The 18,124-nt window shown below is 42.3% G+C and overlaps 1 protein-coding gene across 1 annotated transcript; it reads right to left on the bottom strand.

Moving 5' to 3' along the window:
- Positions 1-584: 584 nt before the first annotated feature.
- On the bottom strand, positions 585-15,304 carry LOC139307133 (interleukin-17 receptor D-like). Its single transcript, XM_070931016.1, has 11 exons — positions 15,064-15,304; positions 8,613-8,771; positions 7,983-8,101; positions 5,470-5,593; positions 5,154-5,192; positions 4,273-4,418; positions 4,082-4,156; positions 3,523-3,589; positions 2,949-3,092; positions 2,587-2,759; positions 585-1,130 (listed from the first exon to the last, which is right to left on the bottom strand). The coding sequence occupies exons 1-11, from the start codon at positions 15,302-15,304 to the stop codon at positions 585-587; spliced, it is 1,833 nt and encodes a 610-aa protein (XP_070787117.1).
- Positions 15,305-18,124: the final 2,820 nt, after the last annotated feature.

The following is an 18,124-nucleotide window of genomic DNA, read 5'->3' as shown; positions in this document are numbered from 1 at the left end:
CTTCACATGACACTGCAAGAAAACAAACAGAAAATGTCTTTTGTAAGACTAAGATAGCTTTTTTGACCATTACACACATTACTGGACGTTCTTTTAACAAATCCTTCCTGTACACACACACACACACACACATATACCATGTTAACACATTTTAGAGGTCAAAGTGCACTGCTGCTGCCATTGCAGCACAACTGAGGCAGAGGTGATTAGTTGGTCAATTATTTAAGGGAACCGTTAAGTTTGTGGCCATCATCAGTGTCTATCTTCAGGTAGTCTGACTCACCGGATGTAGGCTGTTGGGATAAGACTGCCATTGGCCAACTATTTCAGTCTGCGTGTTACCGTTTTGCAAGGGCACAGTCACTGCATCCTGGGCTTAGCGCTGTCCAAGACGATTGTGATTGGTTTAAAGAAATACAAACAAGCCAGAGCGTTTTTTTCTCCTGTCCCAGAATGATAATGGGTTGAGCTAGACCTTTCTCCGAAGTGTGGAGATAGGTCTGGCTATGTAAGCCAACTATTCTCCTATACTGGGCTGAGGACCACCATTAAGTTAGGGCGTATCGGATTGCTTTTTTTAGTGTTTAGTTCCCTCCCTCCACAGAGTGATACCTTTTTGCCCTCATTGCCATCCCAGCCTCGTAGATTGCTAACTGCAGAGCTGCTCCGGCTGGTGACTTAGAAAAGCCCTCCTCTGAGATGTAGTTTATCTTCAGGTAACCCCCCGGCCTATGCAGAGCCACTCCATGGAGGTGGGAGAAGAGCAGCGGTAAGTCACTTGTCAGCGTGTAGTGAGATACCAGCCTCAGCTCAGTGGGAATGTCTGTTTCCTCAGAGTACTCAAAAATGGCCGCCATGTATTTGGACATGTCCTGGCCCCTGGCTTTGGCTCGTCCCACCTCCTCTCCGACAAGTCTGATGGCTACATCAGAGCTGAAGGCGTTGGACCCAAAGTCCAGCCCTCTGTCTGCCTCATCTTTGTTGTCACCCTCTGGCTCTGGCTTAGGTCTGCGATTGAAGCCCCAAGAACAGATCACCAAGATAAAGTCGCTCTCCCGGATCTGACGGCAGTGCCAGGCCATACTGCCCTCCTCAGCCACGCTCAGAGAGTCCCACAGGTCCAAGCACACCTGGGAAGAACAAAGGAGAACACTGTCACGACAAAGTGTTCTAATAACACATTTTACACACCCCTATTTCATATTAAAGAAAAGATTGAAACACAGAAATTGTCAATATAATAATTAGCTTTGTAAGATGACAGTTATCCTTTTTTGTATTTCCGTCCTAGCCTTGTGGACAGTGGACCCTTGGGGGCTTACTGGGGTGGGGGGTGGGGTTTCCCATCCAGTCTACATGTGTTTTGTGGACTTGGAGAAGGCTTATGACCGTGTCCCCGGGGGGTCCTGTGAGGGGTACTGTGGGAGTATGGGGTCATCGGGGCCGTTGCTACAAGCCACCTGGTCCTTATATGTATATGTGTATATATATATATATATATATATACTGTATATATATATATATATAGTGCAAGCTGTATCTGTATATTCTGCACAAAAGTCAAATACGTTTTCGATGGGTGTCCCTTGTCACAGATTCTGTTTGTGATATTCATGGACAGGATCTCAAGGCACAGCCGGGAGAGGAGAGTGTTTGGTTTGGGGACTTCAGAATTGCTTCTCTGCTCTCTGCAGATGATGTGGCTCTGTTGGCTTCATCAGATTGTGACCCACAGCATGCACTGGGGCGGTTTGCAGCCGAGTGCAAAGTGGTCGTGATGAGAGTCAGCATCTCCAAGTCCGAGGACATGGTTCTCTCCTGGAAAAAGGTGGATTGCTCCCTGCCTGAGCAATCTGAGTTACTGCCTCAAGCAGGGAGTTCAAGTATCTCGGGGTCTTGTTCACGAGTGAGAGTAAAATAGAGCGTGAGATCGACCAGCGGATTGATGCGGTGTCAGCACTAATGCAGGTGTTGTATTGAACTGTTGTGGTGAAGAGGGAGCTAAGCCGGAAGGCAAAGCTTTTGATTTACCACTCGATCTACCTTCCAACCCCTAGCTATGGTCATGAGCTTTGGGTAAGGACCGAAAGAATGAGATTGGGTATACAAGCGACCGAAATGAGTTTCCTCATCAAGGTGGCTGGGGTCAGCCTTAGAGATAGGGGGAGGACCTCAAAAGGGATCCGAAGGGAGCTCGGAGTAGAGCCGCTGCTCCTTTGCATCGAAAGGAGCCAGTTGAGGTGGTTCGGGCATCTGATCAGGATGAATCCTGAGCGCCTTCCTTTGGAGGATTTCTGGACATGTCCAACTGGTAGGAGACCCCGGGTTAGACCCAGAACACGTTGGAGGGATTACATATCTCATCTGGCCTGGGAACGCCTCGAGATCTCCCTAGAAAACATTGCTAGGGAGAGGGATGTCTGGACCACCTTGGTTAGCCTGCTGCCACCGCGTGCCCGGCCCCGGATAAGCAGTAGAAAATGAATGGATGGATGTATTCATAATTTGTTTCTGCCTGTCCGATTCCACTGAATCAGCACACCTGTAGGAAAAGGCATTAGAGCCACGACATGTCATGTCCACTACCTGAGTGGCCATGTGTTGTTGTATGAAGGCCCCTAACTGCATGACAGCTTTGACATGAGCGGGCCCATCATAACTGCTGTAGCAAATCAGAAGACGAGGAGGGGTCAGCCTGTTTCTGGGCAATGCCATCACTTCCTCCTGAGTCCCGCTTTCTTGATGCTGCTTGATAACATCTGAATGGATGAAAATAAGAAATCTGGTTGTATTTCACATCATGCCAGTAATGGAAAAGACAGAACAGAGGTACAAGAAAGGTTCTCTGTCAAATGGTGTAAAATGGATTATTATCATGACTTATTTTGATTAGCTTTCATGAAATGCAAGCAGTGATTTTACATGAAGTATTTGGTTTGTCTTCGCACCTGGTTTTATGTCAAGTTTCTTCATCTGCAGCTTGGGCCTCCTCCTGGTGAGAGCAGCCAGTAAGACTACAAGTATGGCTACCACAGCCAGGCCCAGTGGAAGCATCAAAGCCCAGGAGAGAGTGACAGAGAGTTGCAAGGCACCTTCTGAGGAGTGGGGAGTTGTGATTACATGATAATTCAGTGACAGACCTTAAAGAAGTAGTTTGACATTTTGGAAAATGCGTTACTAATTACTGCCGAGAGTTAAAATGAGATGATTGATACCACTGTCATGCCTGTGTGCTAATTATGGAGCTAGAGCTGGGAGTAGATTATTTTAGTTTAGCATAAAGACTGGAAGCATAATAAGAATATTTCCCCAAATTCCAAAGTATTACTTAAAGGGATGAAAGACTGATGGGATTGATCACACATGTATTAAATATACACAGACTGTATTCATGGTCCAACAGACACTTAAATATTATATCACTTATATCTCCACAACAAAATGAAAAGAGAGGTTTGCATAGCACCTACTATGATGCATAGTGATTGTGTGGATCAGCAGCAATAAAACAACCTCCCCCACCTTTTTGAATGTGCATGACTTGAACACTGAATGTTTTCCTCACTGCATCCACTTCGTTAGCTGCAATCTGTGAAACAAGAAATGTTGAGCATGACAGTTCATTCTTGACCTTGTAGATTGACAAAATAAACTTCTTTTGGGGGCCACTTGGGGGCAGCGCAACAAGCTGTAAACAAAACACTGACACATCACCTTATAAAGTTGATATATCGACTGTGTTGGCTAACAGCCTATTTATCCAGAAGACATGGAGCAACATTAGCATTAATTTGGGGTTGTGATGATGAATGCAAGTCCAATATTCACTCTCCTTTTATCTCTGTTTTGCTCTCCACCAGCTCTTGAGGGGAAATATCTGGCTAAATGCTAAATGCCGATGGTTGAAAATTAATGCATAAAATATATAGATAGTCCATATAATACATATTTTTTGAGACTGGTATTTCAATATAATTTATTAAACACAAAGCCCCTGAGATTAGGTTGAAAACAGTTGTAGTTTTATATATTATGCAATCAGTGTTAAGGATAGAATAGTTATAATCCACTTTTATTTTACCTCACAAGTGTAATTGGTTCCTTCTTGAAGGCCATTCAGCTGATAGCTGTGATGAGTTTTGTTGTTGGTGGAATTCTAAGGAAATTAAATACAAGTATTCAGTTCACTTAATTATCAAATAGTTCCGTAATACACATAATAGAAGCAAGGCATTGGCAAAATATAAAGCTGCAGAAGTTGAAACAACTCACAGGTGTTATGTCTGTGTATTTCATTATGCCGTTTGCGTAACACAGTGAGAAGTAGCTTCTGATGCCCAGGTTCGGGGGAGCCAGGTTAAAGGTCACTATGATGGCAGTCCCTTCATGTTGGACCTCAATATATTTGGGATACCAGTCTACAACCAGACCATAAAATATTGACATGATGTCAAGCTGATCATAAGAAGAAACGGTAACGCTTCATTTTACAGGTCCGCAAATTTCATGATAAGTAGGTGATAATTACATGCATACATACATTTCAAGGAAAGTAATACGAAGTTAACTGATATCTAGATAGTTCCTACTAGCTAAACCCTGTTCCGTTGCCATCTCATCTGTCTCCGGTTCTGGTGCCCATTCCGGCGCCACTCCCCCACTGGGTCCCCCCACCCCGGACTTGAAAACCTTCTCCTCCTGCAGGGCCAAAGCTCCTGTGCTAGCTTCCAGACCCTTGTCGGTAGCACAGGGAAGACTTTGTTTTCCTCCTGGGCAGATCGACTTCAGGGCTAACCCCCTTCACTTTTACCCAACAGCTGGGAAGCAAAACGCAGGAATTTCTTGGTTATTGAAGAGCTGCAGCATTTATTCATGGATTGATAGATTTTCAGCAAGTTTAACTTTTGTGAAAAATCGAACCGCAACTGCTTATTAGGAAAGAGCACAATATAATTCTTAAATAATTTTGCAGTAATTTTGGACACATTTAGGGGTAATTTGGGGATAATTTCAAAGAAATTTCAAATACGTAACTTGCTAATTATCACCTACTTTCCATGAAATTTGTGGACCTGTAAATTGAAGCATTACCGAAGAAGGAAAACATTTATTGTTATACCAGACTTTATTTGGGAACTATGAGAAATTCTCACCTTTTTTGCACTGCTCAAGACCGTTCTTCTCTGCACATGCTGCAAAACCAGCGCATATTACTATAAATTCACCATTGTTTTGACAATAGTCTTACTGAAAGATATATGATGAAAAGGGCAAAGTTTAGAGAGCAGAGAGCTTTCTGGGGACAGAGCAGGAGATGTCATTATATGTACAGTAAATAAGCCAAGAGAAGGAGGGATTTAGATTTTGAAGGTTACCCTGAAGCAACCACAAAGTTCACTGAAACTGTGTGTGTGTGTGTGTGTGTGCTTTATGAGATAATATCTAGTCTAGAGCTTAAAGTAGTCTTACAGCGTGTGGAAAAGATCTTGCTGTGGTAGAACCTCTCCCACTCCTCAGGCACTGGCAGAGCCATGACGGTAACAGCATACTGGGACCCAAGGGAGAGGCCGGGGAAAGGGTCTGACTTGTACACCTGCAGAATTCAGTGGCAATTATGACTTCAAACACACTGCACACTTATCTGATAAGCTGAGATAAGAGTTTTTGACATATTCTTTATTAGTGGTTAAATAGAACGGCTTTCTCATACAAAGTCTCATATATATTGCTGTTATATATTATATATATTCATCCATCTATTTGCTATACCCACTTATCCTTGAGAGTCACAGGGGGGCTACAGCCAATCCCAGCTGACATATGTTTATCAACACTTTCCCCAAAGAATTGTTGAGTCGAGTTGCCATTTTATGTGATGTGACGTTGTGTGTTTTTGATTGAATTTGAACTTTTTACTTACTTTTTTGTAGGATGATTTGATTTGAGCATATGCAGATTTGGATATGAGACTTGGACTTGGTTATGGTCAGATTTGCCTCCCAGAGTACCAGAATACTAGTACAGAGTGGTCATTGCAGCCTGTAGCTCTGGTACTAACTTGTGGTTCTTTCATGAAACATTTACCATTAAATAGATATCACGTTTTTTAAAACATGATCCCTGTCTTTCATAGGCAACAATATGGTGTTTATGCATTGCAGTTCTTAAAAGTCACTTGTTGGTTTAACACTTGCTACACTTTAACAATTTCACACTTTTCTTTATTGTATGATGACGCCTCAAGGACATGTATGGATGTGTTAATGACCTTTGGTATGGTCCAGAATACTTAAATAATCTGTTGATTTCATGAGTCTGTTCTTAAAGCTGTGTTATTATTGGTTCTGTTAGTTAAATTATAAAGCTTGTATGTAAGGTGAAGCATGCTTTAGTGAAGTAATGCTAGATTAAAGCTGCATTTCATGTGTGATTTGTGCTATTTTCCAATGCTTTATGCGAATACATATTTCATATACATATTCTATAGGTGAGTTCAAATGCTCACCTATAGGACTCCATTAGAGATTGTCATTAAGTTGAGTTAAAAGGGTTAAAAAGTGGTATTTGAGTATAAATGATAGTAATGCTAATTCATTTTCAATCTAAAGCATATAATCCAAGGAAAATTGTAAAGCTATTGTGACATATTCCATCAGGATGTTAAAGTAAATGGACTCAAATGGTCTCACATATATAGTGCTTTTCAACCTTCATGGTTCCCACAGTTTTGGAGCTACAGCACTGTGTGTCATCTATAAAGGTTTTGTGAAGAGTTAGACCATCATTCAGCCAGGGATGCTATAGGACATAGTTTTTACATGTAAAACAATTAACACAATATACGTTATATTAACGTACATCACCCCTGTCCCCACTGCGTTACATTAACGCACCCACCCCCTACTGGACACTTTATCTGGACACTTTACTTTATTCTGGTCACTGCACTGTTGTTATTTATCTTATCTTATTTTTTATTTTTATTTTTATTCTTATTCTTATTTTAGCTTTTATATTCTACTTATTTGTTATCAAAACAATAGCACCTTCAGACCACAGCAAATTCCTTGTAATGTATGTTACTTGGCAATAAACAGTTTCTGATTCTGATTCTGATTCTGATTACAGAAACCGAAATGAAGCAGGTGGATAGCAACTTGTTGCCTAGTAATGGGCAAATTGCACTAATCTGTTTCTAATATGTCAGACATAAAATGCATCGTCGTGGGACATAGTGACGCAAATATCTCTTCTTTGAAACTGGCAGATTACATATAAAATTAGACAGATGAGTTGTGTACACAGGGTTGAGCAAAAATGATTTGTTTCAAAAACAAAATCAGCCCCATACAACCTATAGTTATCAAAATAAGGGTTATTAGAAACCTCACCGTTTTCATCGTTTACCAAGTCAAACACAGTAATGTGTGTTCCTTTCATTGGATTAAGTGTTAATGTGGTTTAAATGTATGCATGTGGAGTTCCCACCGTTGTGAGCATGTCCAATGGTGTATGGTGTCATAGTCCTTCAGGACATTCTCATAACAAAAGGCTAAATAACAGACTTCCTGTGACGTTGCCTCTCGTGTGATAATTACAGCTTTTGAATGATCTTGATGAGCTTGATAAAATCATAAGGGCATATTTTCAGTTTTTCTGAAGGATGATGTCACTGTTATCCCACCCAAAATATAACATAATTTCATAAACACCAGGTCATAATGTGAGAGTATGTCCAGAAGCTAAAAGATACTGGCTGCTGGTGTGTCTTCCCAGGGGAAAGTCTTTGGTCTTTGGGGTGGGAAAGATTTAAGATCCACTCCCTGATGAAATAATCTGTAATCAAAATGTAAATGTATTTATATTCAAAGTATTGCTTAGTTGTTTGTTGTTGAGAACTGCTTTTAACAAGAATTTGCGTTAAAAGTGGCATTCTAGGCAGAAAAAGAAGCACAGACCAAAGCGAGCGGGGCCCTTCCTACCCTTTGAGCATGTGAAGCCGGGATGGAGAGGTTACGGTGGAAGAGAAAGAGCTGACAGGCAACACCAGACCCTCCCAAAGCCTGGAGGGACACCTGAAAGCCTCGCAGGAAGGCGATGCCTGCAGCAAACACAAAAGGACAGCGTGAAGTCAGTGTCACGGACTCGGCAAGCCATCATCTAAGTTGCATACAAACTCCAAAGTCAAATGCATGTGTGTGCTGCTTGTGTTACACCAGTTCAGTGCATGCTCAATTAAACTTTTAACAAGAAAGTCTGTTATACTGTCACCTGTCAAAGCCTGGAATAATTCAACGAGCTGTCTCTCATAGAAGCATTCTCATAATGCAAGGCATAATTTTCGCCTTTCAAAAATAATTCACTGTATGTCACCTGAAGTAAATCTTCTTTATGTCAAACCCTGATATGACAAATTATTTGGGGGACGTAACTCCTGCCTGACATGGTATTTTAATTTCAAAACTGGCTACAGTCTTAAAAACTGACCAAACAACTGTATGACTTTCGCCCCAATTTAAAGACATGCTATGTATCCTTATCACAACCGCATACAGAAATTGGCTTTAGAATATAGGATGAGAGTATTTCGTTGTCAATCTGTATCAACATACCATAGTAACTGGGCTTCCAGGAGACAACCATTGTGTCATATTTGGGGTTTGGCTCATGTACAAACTCAATCTTCACATCATTTGGTGCTTGGACATAGTGCTGACAGATTTTAGGGTCTCCTTCTCCTAGCAACTCAAAACATGGCCATGGAATACAACCTGAGGAGAAATAACAATGACACATAGAATATCAAAGTGTTTTGCTGCAAAAGACATTCTCAGTACATGATGATTTCTTGACAGTGCACAAGTCAGCAATCAATACATTTCTGGATATCTAATATGAAAGGAAACAGGATGTTTTAGCAAGACCGGGCTACAGTCATGCTAACGGCTATGAGGTTGTACTTGTTAGCATGCATGGATAAGCGTAAATACAGTAAGATTGTTATTCACGTCGGCGGTAATGACTCCCGGTTACGCCAATCGGAGGTCACTAAAATTAACGTGGAGTCGGTGTGTTCGTTTGCAAAAACTATGTCGGACTCCGTAGTTTTCTCTGGGCCCCTTCCCAATTTGACCAGTGATGACATGTTTAGCCGCATGTCATCATTCAACCGCTGGCTGTCGAGGTGGTGTCCAGCAAACGATGTGGGCTTCGTAGATAATTGGCGGACTTTCTGGAGGAGACCTGGTCTGATGAGGAGAGACGGCATTCATCCCACTTTGGATGGAGCGGCTCTCATATCTAGAAATCTGACCGACTTTATTAGTGAACCAAAACCGTGACAACCCAGAGTCCAGACCAGGATGCAGAGTCGCAGTCCTACACGCTTCTCTGCGCTTCCATTAGAGCAGTTACCCACCCAAAACCCCATAATGACTGTGTCTCCCCCCCGACCACTTAAATTAATTCAATCAAAATTAAACAGGAGAGCAGTCATTAATAAAAACCTAATAAAAATTAAGACCACCACTGCTATAGGACAAAACAATAGGAAAATTAAATGTGGACTGTTAAATATCAGATCTCTGTCATCTAAAGCTGTATTAGTAAACAAGCTAATATCAGATAATCATTTTGATCTACTGTGCTATTATTACAGCTATTATTACAGCTGTAACTACTATCATCAGTCATATTTCCATTATTATTATAATTATAGCTGCTATTTCTACTGCTAGTCCGTCTGTCGGTCTGTCTATCTGTGTCTTTATGTCTATCTCTCTCTCTGTCTCTTTCTGTCTGTCTGTCTGTCTCTCCCCCTCTCTCTTTCTCCCTCCCTCTCTATGTCTCTCTCTCTCTCCCTCTCTCTCTCTTTCTCAAACCCAACCGGTCAAAGCAGATGACCGCCCACCTAGAGTCTGGTTCTGCTTGAGGTTTCTGCCTCTTAAAAGGAAGTTTTTCCTTGCCATTGTCGCCAAAGTGCTTGCTCATGGTGGGAACTGTTGGGTCTCTGTAATAACATTATATTATTATTATTATCAAAGTGTTTTTACTGAATTTTCTGTTCAAACAACAAACATCCCATTCAAAAAAAAAAAAATAATAAAATAAAAAAAATAAAATAAAATAAAATAAAAAAATAAATTAAAAAAAAGACAGCAGGACTCAAAACATACATCTCAAATACAGGTCTAAACCACAGACAAAACAGTAACAAGACATACCATACTAATATCAGACATCAGACATACCCATCACCCATGTGGGAAGGGAAGGGAAGGAGGGGGGGGGGTCAAAAGCTGCCATCTATGTTGGGGCTAATTAGAACTCATGTTCAAAGTAGGAAATAAAAGGCTGCCAGACCGTAGAGTACTTCTTAGTGTTGCCCTGCAAGGTGAATCTAATATGTTCTAATTTAAGGTGTGCCATCACCTCTTCTACCCATCGTTTATGGGATGGCGGTGTCGCCTTTATCCAGTTAAGTAGGATCAATCTCCTAGCCAGCAATGAAGAGAATGCTATTGTTTTCCTTTGAGAGATTGTTAGTGGCGCTTCCCTTGGTGTCACACCAAAGATGGCTGTCAGAGGGCCGGGCTCTATATCTTTGTTATAGATTGACGAGAAAGTTCTAAAAATTCTGGCCCAGAACTCTTTCAGCTTGGGACAGGACCAGAACATATGACCTATATTGGCTGGCACCTGTTTACATCTAGGGCAAGTCGGATCAGCCCCCTGATACATTCTTGCCAGTTTGTCCCTTGAGAAATGAAGTCTGTGTAAGACCTTAAACTGTATCAATCCATGTCTAACACATACAGAAGAAGAGTGTATTAGTTCCACTGCCCGTCTCCAGTCAACATCTGATATGTCCAATTCTAACTCTTCCTCCCACTTCCTTTGTAAGATATCAAGGGATGGGGAAGCCACCTTCTGGATGCTCACATAGAGCGTGGAAACCGTCCCTTTAAGAGTTGGATTCATGTCTAGCAGCCCATCTATCCATCCACTCCGCGGCAACTCAAGGGATGAGGCGAATGTCTTTTTCACAAAATCTCGAACCTGAAAATATCTTAAGTAATTCGTCTTTGAGGGGATTCCATATTCCTTCTCCAACTGAGCAGCAGACATGAAAACACCACCTTTAAAAAGATTTTTGACGCATTCCACCCCAGCTCTATACCATTCCCTAAATGCTGTTCCCCCAAGGGCCGGGGAGAATAAGTGATTGCCATAGACGGGAGCAGACAGGAGGGCGTTTCTATTTTTAAAATGTGTTCTGAATTGGACCCAGATTTTGATAGAGTCACATACAACAGGGTTGTTTGTGTAAAGGTGTTTGCTTAAGGGCAGAGGAGCGCAGACCAGGGAGCATAGGGACACCGGGCTAGATGCATATCTTTCCATATGTACCCACACTGGAGTTTCATCGTCATCCAACTTTGAGACCCAAAACAACACCTTATGTATATTAGCAGCCCAATAATAGTGCATATAATTTGGTAGGGCCAGGCCTCCCTCTTCCCTCTGTCTCTCAAGGAACTCCCTTCTTATCCGGGGGACTTTTTTTTCCCAGATAAAGGTGGATGTACATTTATTCAGTTCTTTAAAAAATGACTTAGGTATGAAAATTGGTACCGTCTGGAATAAATAGAGGAACCGTGGCATTATGTTCATTTTAACAGAATTTATCTTCCCTGCTAATGATAGGGGGAGGGATGACCACCTTTCCATATCTAATTTTGCCGTATCCAATGTTACTTTAAAATTATGATTAAATAAATCTTTATACCTCCTCGTTACATTGATACCTAAATAGGTAAACTTATCCTTATTTGTTGTAAAGGGATAGGCCTGGAATGAAAGTTTCCTCGCCTGTTTATTAATTGGGAAAAGGACACTTTTTCCCAGGTTAATTTTATAACCCGACACCCTCCCATAGTCTTCGATAATACCAAGAGCTACCGGGATGTTCGTGACAGGATTCGACAGGAAGAGGAGGAGGTCATCAGCGTATAAAGACAACTTATGAATTTGCGTGCCCCTGTGTATTCCCCCGAGCTCAGCAGCATGCCTCAGCATTATTGCGAGGGGCTCAATTGCCACATCAAAGAGCATGGGCGACAAGGGGCAACCCTGCCTTGTCCCCCGAAACAGAGGAAAAGGTTCAGATATTATATTGTTTGTTCTTACCATAGCCTGGGGGTTCGCATAAATTATCTCAATCCACGAGCGAAATTTAGGACCGAATCCGAATCTCTCGAGGGCCGTGAACAGATAGAAATACTCTATTCTATCAAAGGCTTTGTGGGCATCCAGGGAGATCACAATCTCAGGCTCAATGTTATCTTCAGCAGTGTATATCACATTAAACAAGCGACGGAGATTACTGGAAAGTTGTCTACCAGCAACAAACCCTGTCTGGTCAGGATGAATTATTTTACTTATAACAAGCTCAATCCTAGCCGCCAATATTTTGGCCAATATCTTATAATCACAGCCAAGTAGACTCACTGGGCGGTATGATTCACATTTAAGTGGGTCTTTATTTTTCTTAAGGAGTACAGAGATCAAAGCCTGTGACATTGTTTGAGGCAAAGCTTTTTTATCAAGGACCTCCCTATATACTCCACAAAGCAGGGGTATCAGTTTAGAAGCGAATGTTTTATAAAACTCACTTGGGAACCCATCAGGGCCCGGCGCTTTGCCTGTCTTCATATTCCGAATCGCATTCTCTATCTCCCTAGCCGTCATGGGTCCCTCTAATCTATCCCTATCTGCGTCATCTAGGGATGGTATTTCCAGATTTTCAAAAAAATTTTTCACTCGTTCCTTGTCATCTGTTTCTGAAGTATACAGATCCTTATAAAAAGATTTAAATTGGTCGTTAATACCCTTCTGATCTATAATTTTGTTTCCCAGGTTATCTCCTATCTGTACTATCCTGCCAGCAGCTGCTGATTGCTTCAACTGGTAGCTCAGGAGCTTACCCGCACGCTCACCATGCTCATAGAGATCCTGTCTTGACCTAAGATATAGATCCTCCTCACATTGACTTATCAAGACATCATATTCAGTTTGGAGCAAAATCCGCTTTCTATGTAGCTCCTCAGAGGGAGTCATAGAATTTGCCAGGTCAACTTCTTTTATTGCTTTTATTAATTCCGTGGTACGTTTCATCTTTCTCTTCCTTTCACCAGCACTGTATGAAATTATTTGTCCTCGTAAATAAGCTTTTAAGGATTCCCACAGAGTGCCATTACTTATATCAGGGGTATCATTAAGTTCTAAGAAAAAGACTATTTGCGAGTTTATGAATTTTGTAAAATCATCATCTGCCAATAGCCTGCTATTAAGGCGCCACATTCTCTGAGGTGGCGTATTCTCAGGAAAGTGAAGTTTCAACATGACCGGGCTGTGATCAGATATTACTATACCAGTGTATTCTACATCTGTTACTATAGAAGTCAGTTTATTATCTAATAAGAAATAGTCAATTCTAGTATATGTTTGATGTGGTGGGGAGTAAAAGGAGTACTGTCTGGAGGTTGGGTTTATGAATCTCCATGGATCAAACACACCATATGCTTTACAAAAAGAGTTAATGCATTGTGCTGATTTACTTAATACATTGGATGTTGGGCTAGAGCGGTCCAAGGTTGAGTCTAGGACACAGTTTAGGTCTCCCCCTAGAATCAGATTATGAGCGTCCAAATTAGGCAGTAATGAGAATAAGTCCTTAAAAAATTGAACATTATCCCAATTGGGTGCGTATATGTTTGCCAACACCACTGGCATATTGAATAATTTTCCAACCACAATAACATATCGACCATGTTTATCTTTTATAGTAGTTGTTTCTACGAATTGTACATTCCTGTGTATAAGGATGGCCACTCCTCGACTCTTACTATTGAAATTTGAGTGATAAATCTGATTGAATCCCCCCCTACAAAGCTTGAGGTGGTCCTTGTTCAACAAATGCGTCTCCTGTAAGTAAACTATCTCCGCTCCCTGGTCTCTCAAATGCGAAAATATCTTACTCCGTTTAGCCGGCTTATTGATCGCCCTTACGTTCCAGCTCATCAATTTTGTGTCCATTCTGCTCGCATCCATGTTTGGTGCCATGTCAGGAGTCCGCAGCCCGGAATCACCATTGCACCCCTATGATACCCACTTTCCGGATCACACCTTGAAGATTTGGCAGCAAAAACAAAAAGGTTAAAAGGAGAGGGTCTGGGGAGGGAGGGGGGGGTGTCACACACACAGACACAGCTAACACATAACACATTACATATATGAACGCTAACACAGTGCTCTTTAACGAGCTCTCTCGTGGCCAACCGGTCCATCATCCTCCTACACACCAAGCCTACCGTGTGCGGCTCCGTGTATATCACCCCCTAACCTTAAAAGTATAACATCACCCCTTTGACTTAATCACCTCATGGGAAAAACAAACAGAGGGAGCTCTCAAGAGCAAGATCCTAAATAATGTAAAATATTAAAAATAGAAATAAAAGGCAATACCATAGGCAGTAGGCAACAATAGCCAAGGGGGAAAAATCAATTCTTAAACCTTGAATAAGACAAAACAATAATATGACAGGGCAACCGTAGCTCCTAGGATGGGATGAGAATTATATATCTATATACAAAGAAAAAAAAAAAAAAAAAAAAATATATATATATATATATATATATACATACACCCAGCAATATATGTGAGTGCATGTGCATATCCCCACTTAAATACACACTGAAACAAATATTTCTTTGTCAATATTGTCAAATCTAGTCAACAAAATCCTGCTTGCAGTAGTCATCCCATTTCAACAGTGTAAGCATGTGTACATTTCTACTTAGCCAAGCTGAAACCAGTCTATATGCTTCACCCAGGGTTCAGTTTCTTCTTGATGTAATCCACGGCGTCTTTTGGGCTCTCGAAGATTTTCGTTTGCCCTCCTTCTGGCGTAATCACCAGGGTTGCCGGGTAACGCAGCCCATATCTGATCCCCGTGCAGGCCCGCAGGAGGCTTCTTGCTTCTTTGAAGGCTGCTCTCTTACTGTTTACCTCCTGGGTGTAGTCCGGGAAGATGTGAATCTGTCCGCTCCGACCCTCCGGTGTTCTCTCCATTTCTCTCGCCTTCTTCATTATCTCCTCTTTCTCTGTAAAGTAGTGACATCTCACGACGAACGCTCTCGGCGGAACTCCGTTCCCGTCTCGTCTCGCGCCGAGTGTCCGGTGTGCTCGATCAAGCGTCGGTGTTACTGCTAGTCCCAACTTGTCTTTCAGCAAGCCCGCCATAAAGTCTGACGGCTTTTTGCCCGTCTCGGCCCCTTCTCTTACCCCCACGACACGTATGTTGTTGCGTCGTGATCGTGCCTCGAGGTCTTCACTCCGTCCCCTCAGCTTCAGTACCTCCTTCTCCATTTCTTTCAGTTTTGTCTCAATGTTGGTTATGCTGTCAGACTGACCATTCAATATTTCATCCACCTCTTTTTTCCGTTCGTCCATCCTATTAGCCAAACTGCTAGTATGATCGCTAATCAGCCTCACCTCCCCACGTAGCAACTCAAACTGAGCTTTAGCATTCTCTTCCACGCTCCTAGCCCATTTTTCCATCTCGGCCTTCGTCTCTTTCCTTCCTTTCTCTACTTCTTCTTTGCACCTCACGATCTCGGTCTTTGTCTCCTCCCTGTATTTCGTATTCTCAACGTTGCCGTTTTTAATCTCGGACATCATATCCTTAGCCCACTGAGGCATGTCGTCGGCACGTGTTAGGCTAATATCACCCTTGCTAGCCGAGGAGGTCAAGTTGCTAACCACCGGCGGCTTTTCTCCGCCCGTTCGAGTCGATCTGGAGGTCATTTTCGGTCGTAAACTGCACTGAGAACGCACTCGTTCACTCCCAAAACAGAATCTTATTCGTCCAGCCCCCCCAAAATGATACAAATATGGCGATATTAATATTTTTGACTACTTTTACACGGAGCCTCCGCACACACGTCTTCACACGGCAAAGCACATCCGGAAGTCTTCCTGTAATAACATTATAAAGAGTCGGTCTAGACCTGCTCTATTTGTAAAGTGTCATGAGATGACTTTTGTTGTGATTTGGCGCTATATAAATAAAATTGAATTGAATTGAATTGAAAAGAAATATTTCATTAAGAATATCTGTCCTAAATGATGATCTGCCAGATCTCATGCTTGTTAGTGCTGCAAAGCTGTCAGATGCAATAACAGTGTTATTTATTTCCTTCTCTTCTATCCACTGCAAGGCCAATAATATTGCCAATAGCTCTGAGGTATATACTGACAAGTGGTCTGACACTCTTTTCCTAATATATGATTCAGTCACTCGGATATAAGCTGCTGCACCTGCACACCCTGTAACAGGATCTTTGGAGCCATCTGTGAATATGAACACAGAGTCTGAAAAATGCTGATCAAACTTTGCGGCATACTGAAAGTTGCTTTGACTTGTCCTTCAATTGCTGCTGTATATTGAGGTCTATACTTGGCAAGGAGAACAACCAGGGAAGAATGGAAGAAATTGAAACTGTGGGGCTGTACTGTAATTGATGGCCTTTGCATCACCAATCCACCCAAAACTTTTGTCTCATTATGTTCCCAGCATTCTGTTAAAACACTTTTGGCAGGATGTGTCATGTCTCGTCATTTACGTTAAGTTACCGTTTTTGTCTCGTTTAGTCATGTTGTCTTGTCATTTCCTGTTTTATTTTGTAGTATTGTGTGCCCTCTCGTTTCAGAACATTTTACTTCCTGCCCTCGTGTTTCCCGCCTTTGTGATTGTCAGTCCCCCTGATTGTTTCCACCTGTGTTCACTCACCTCATGTTTAAATAGTCTGCGTCTCCCTTTGTCTTGTGGCAGTTTGTCTTGTCCTCAGTGCCATGATAACCAGCGGTAATTCCATGTCAAGATTTCCTGTTAGTCCCTGTGTGAGTTGTTTCAGTGTTCTTGTTAATTTGTTCACTTTACTGTCTTGTTTTTCCTAGTTTTGTTCCTCCACTTTTTGGGAGTGATTTTCTGTTGTTAACTTTGTAGATATCTCTTGCTTTGTCAAGCTTCATATTTTGTTATAAATAAATACTCTTTATTATATATTTGTACTTTGTTTGAGTCGTGTGTGTGGGTTCATTTTTTGCCTTGCTCAGTCGTGACAAGATGCATATCAGAATCAGAAACTGTTTATTACTAAGTAACATACATTACAAGGAATTTGCCGTGGTCTGAAGGTGCTATTGTTTTGACAACAAATATGTAGAATATAAAAGGTAAAATAAAAATAAGATAAGATAAATAACAAACAGTGTAGTGACCAAAATAAAGTGTCCAGTAGGGGGTGGGTGCGTTAATGTAACGCAGGGGGGACAGGGGTGATGTACGTTAATATAACGTATAACTTGTGTTTGTGTTCGGGGGGGGGTCAATGTAAGTTCGTCAGGTTGACTGCAGAGGGGAAGAAACTGTTTTTGTGGTGGGAGGTTTTGGTCTTGATGGACCGCAGCCTCCTGCCAGAGGGGAGGGGGTCGAACAGATGGTGTCCAGGGTGGGAGGGGTCAGCAGCGATCTTCCCTGCTCTCCTCAGGGTCCTGGAGGAGTACAGGTCCTGAAGAGATGATGTTCAGCTCCCTCAGGAGCTTGACGGAGCTTGACGGACTGGTGACTGGAGGTGCAGCTGTTGGTGTACAGGGAGAAGAGTAGAGGAGAAAGAACACAGCCTTGAGGGGAGCCGATGCTGATCGTCCGCGAGTCTGAGACGTGTTTCCCCAGCTTCACGTGCTGCTTCCTGTCAGACAGGAAATCTGTGATCCACCTGCAGGTGGGGTCAGGCACGTTCAGCTGGGAGAGCTTGTCCTGAAGAAGAGCCGGGACGATCGTGTTGAAGGCAGAGCTGAAGTCCACGAACAGGATCCTGGCATAGGATCCTGCGGAGTCCAGGTGCTGGAGGATGAAGTGTAGGGCCAAGTTGACGGCGTCGTCTACAGACCTGTTGGCTCTGTAGGCGAACTGCAGGGGGTCCAGCAGAGGGTCGGTGATGGATTTGAGGTGGGACAAAACCAGGCGTTCAAATGATTTCATGACCACAGAGGTCAGGG

This window comes from Enoplosus armatus, assembly GCF_043641665.1.
Source record: "Enoplosus armatus isolate fEnoArm2 chromosome 16 unlocalized genomic scaffold, fEnoArm2.hap1 SUPER_16_unloc_1, whole genome shotgun sequence".
In the NCBI taxonomy this organism is placed as follows: Eukaryota; Metazoa; Chordata; class Actinopteri; order Centrarchiformes; family Enoplosidae; genus Enoplosus; species Enoplosus armatus.
Note: the sequence above shows the minus strand (reverse complement) of the source record. Positions and strands in the feature narration are given on the sequence as shown.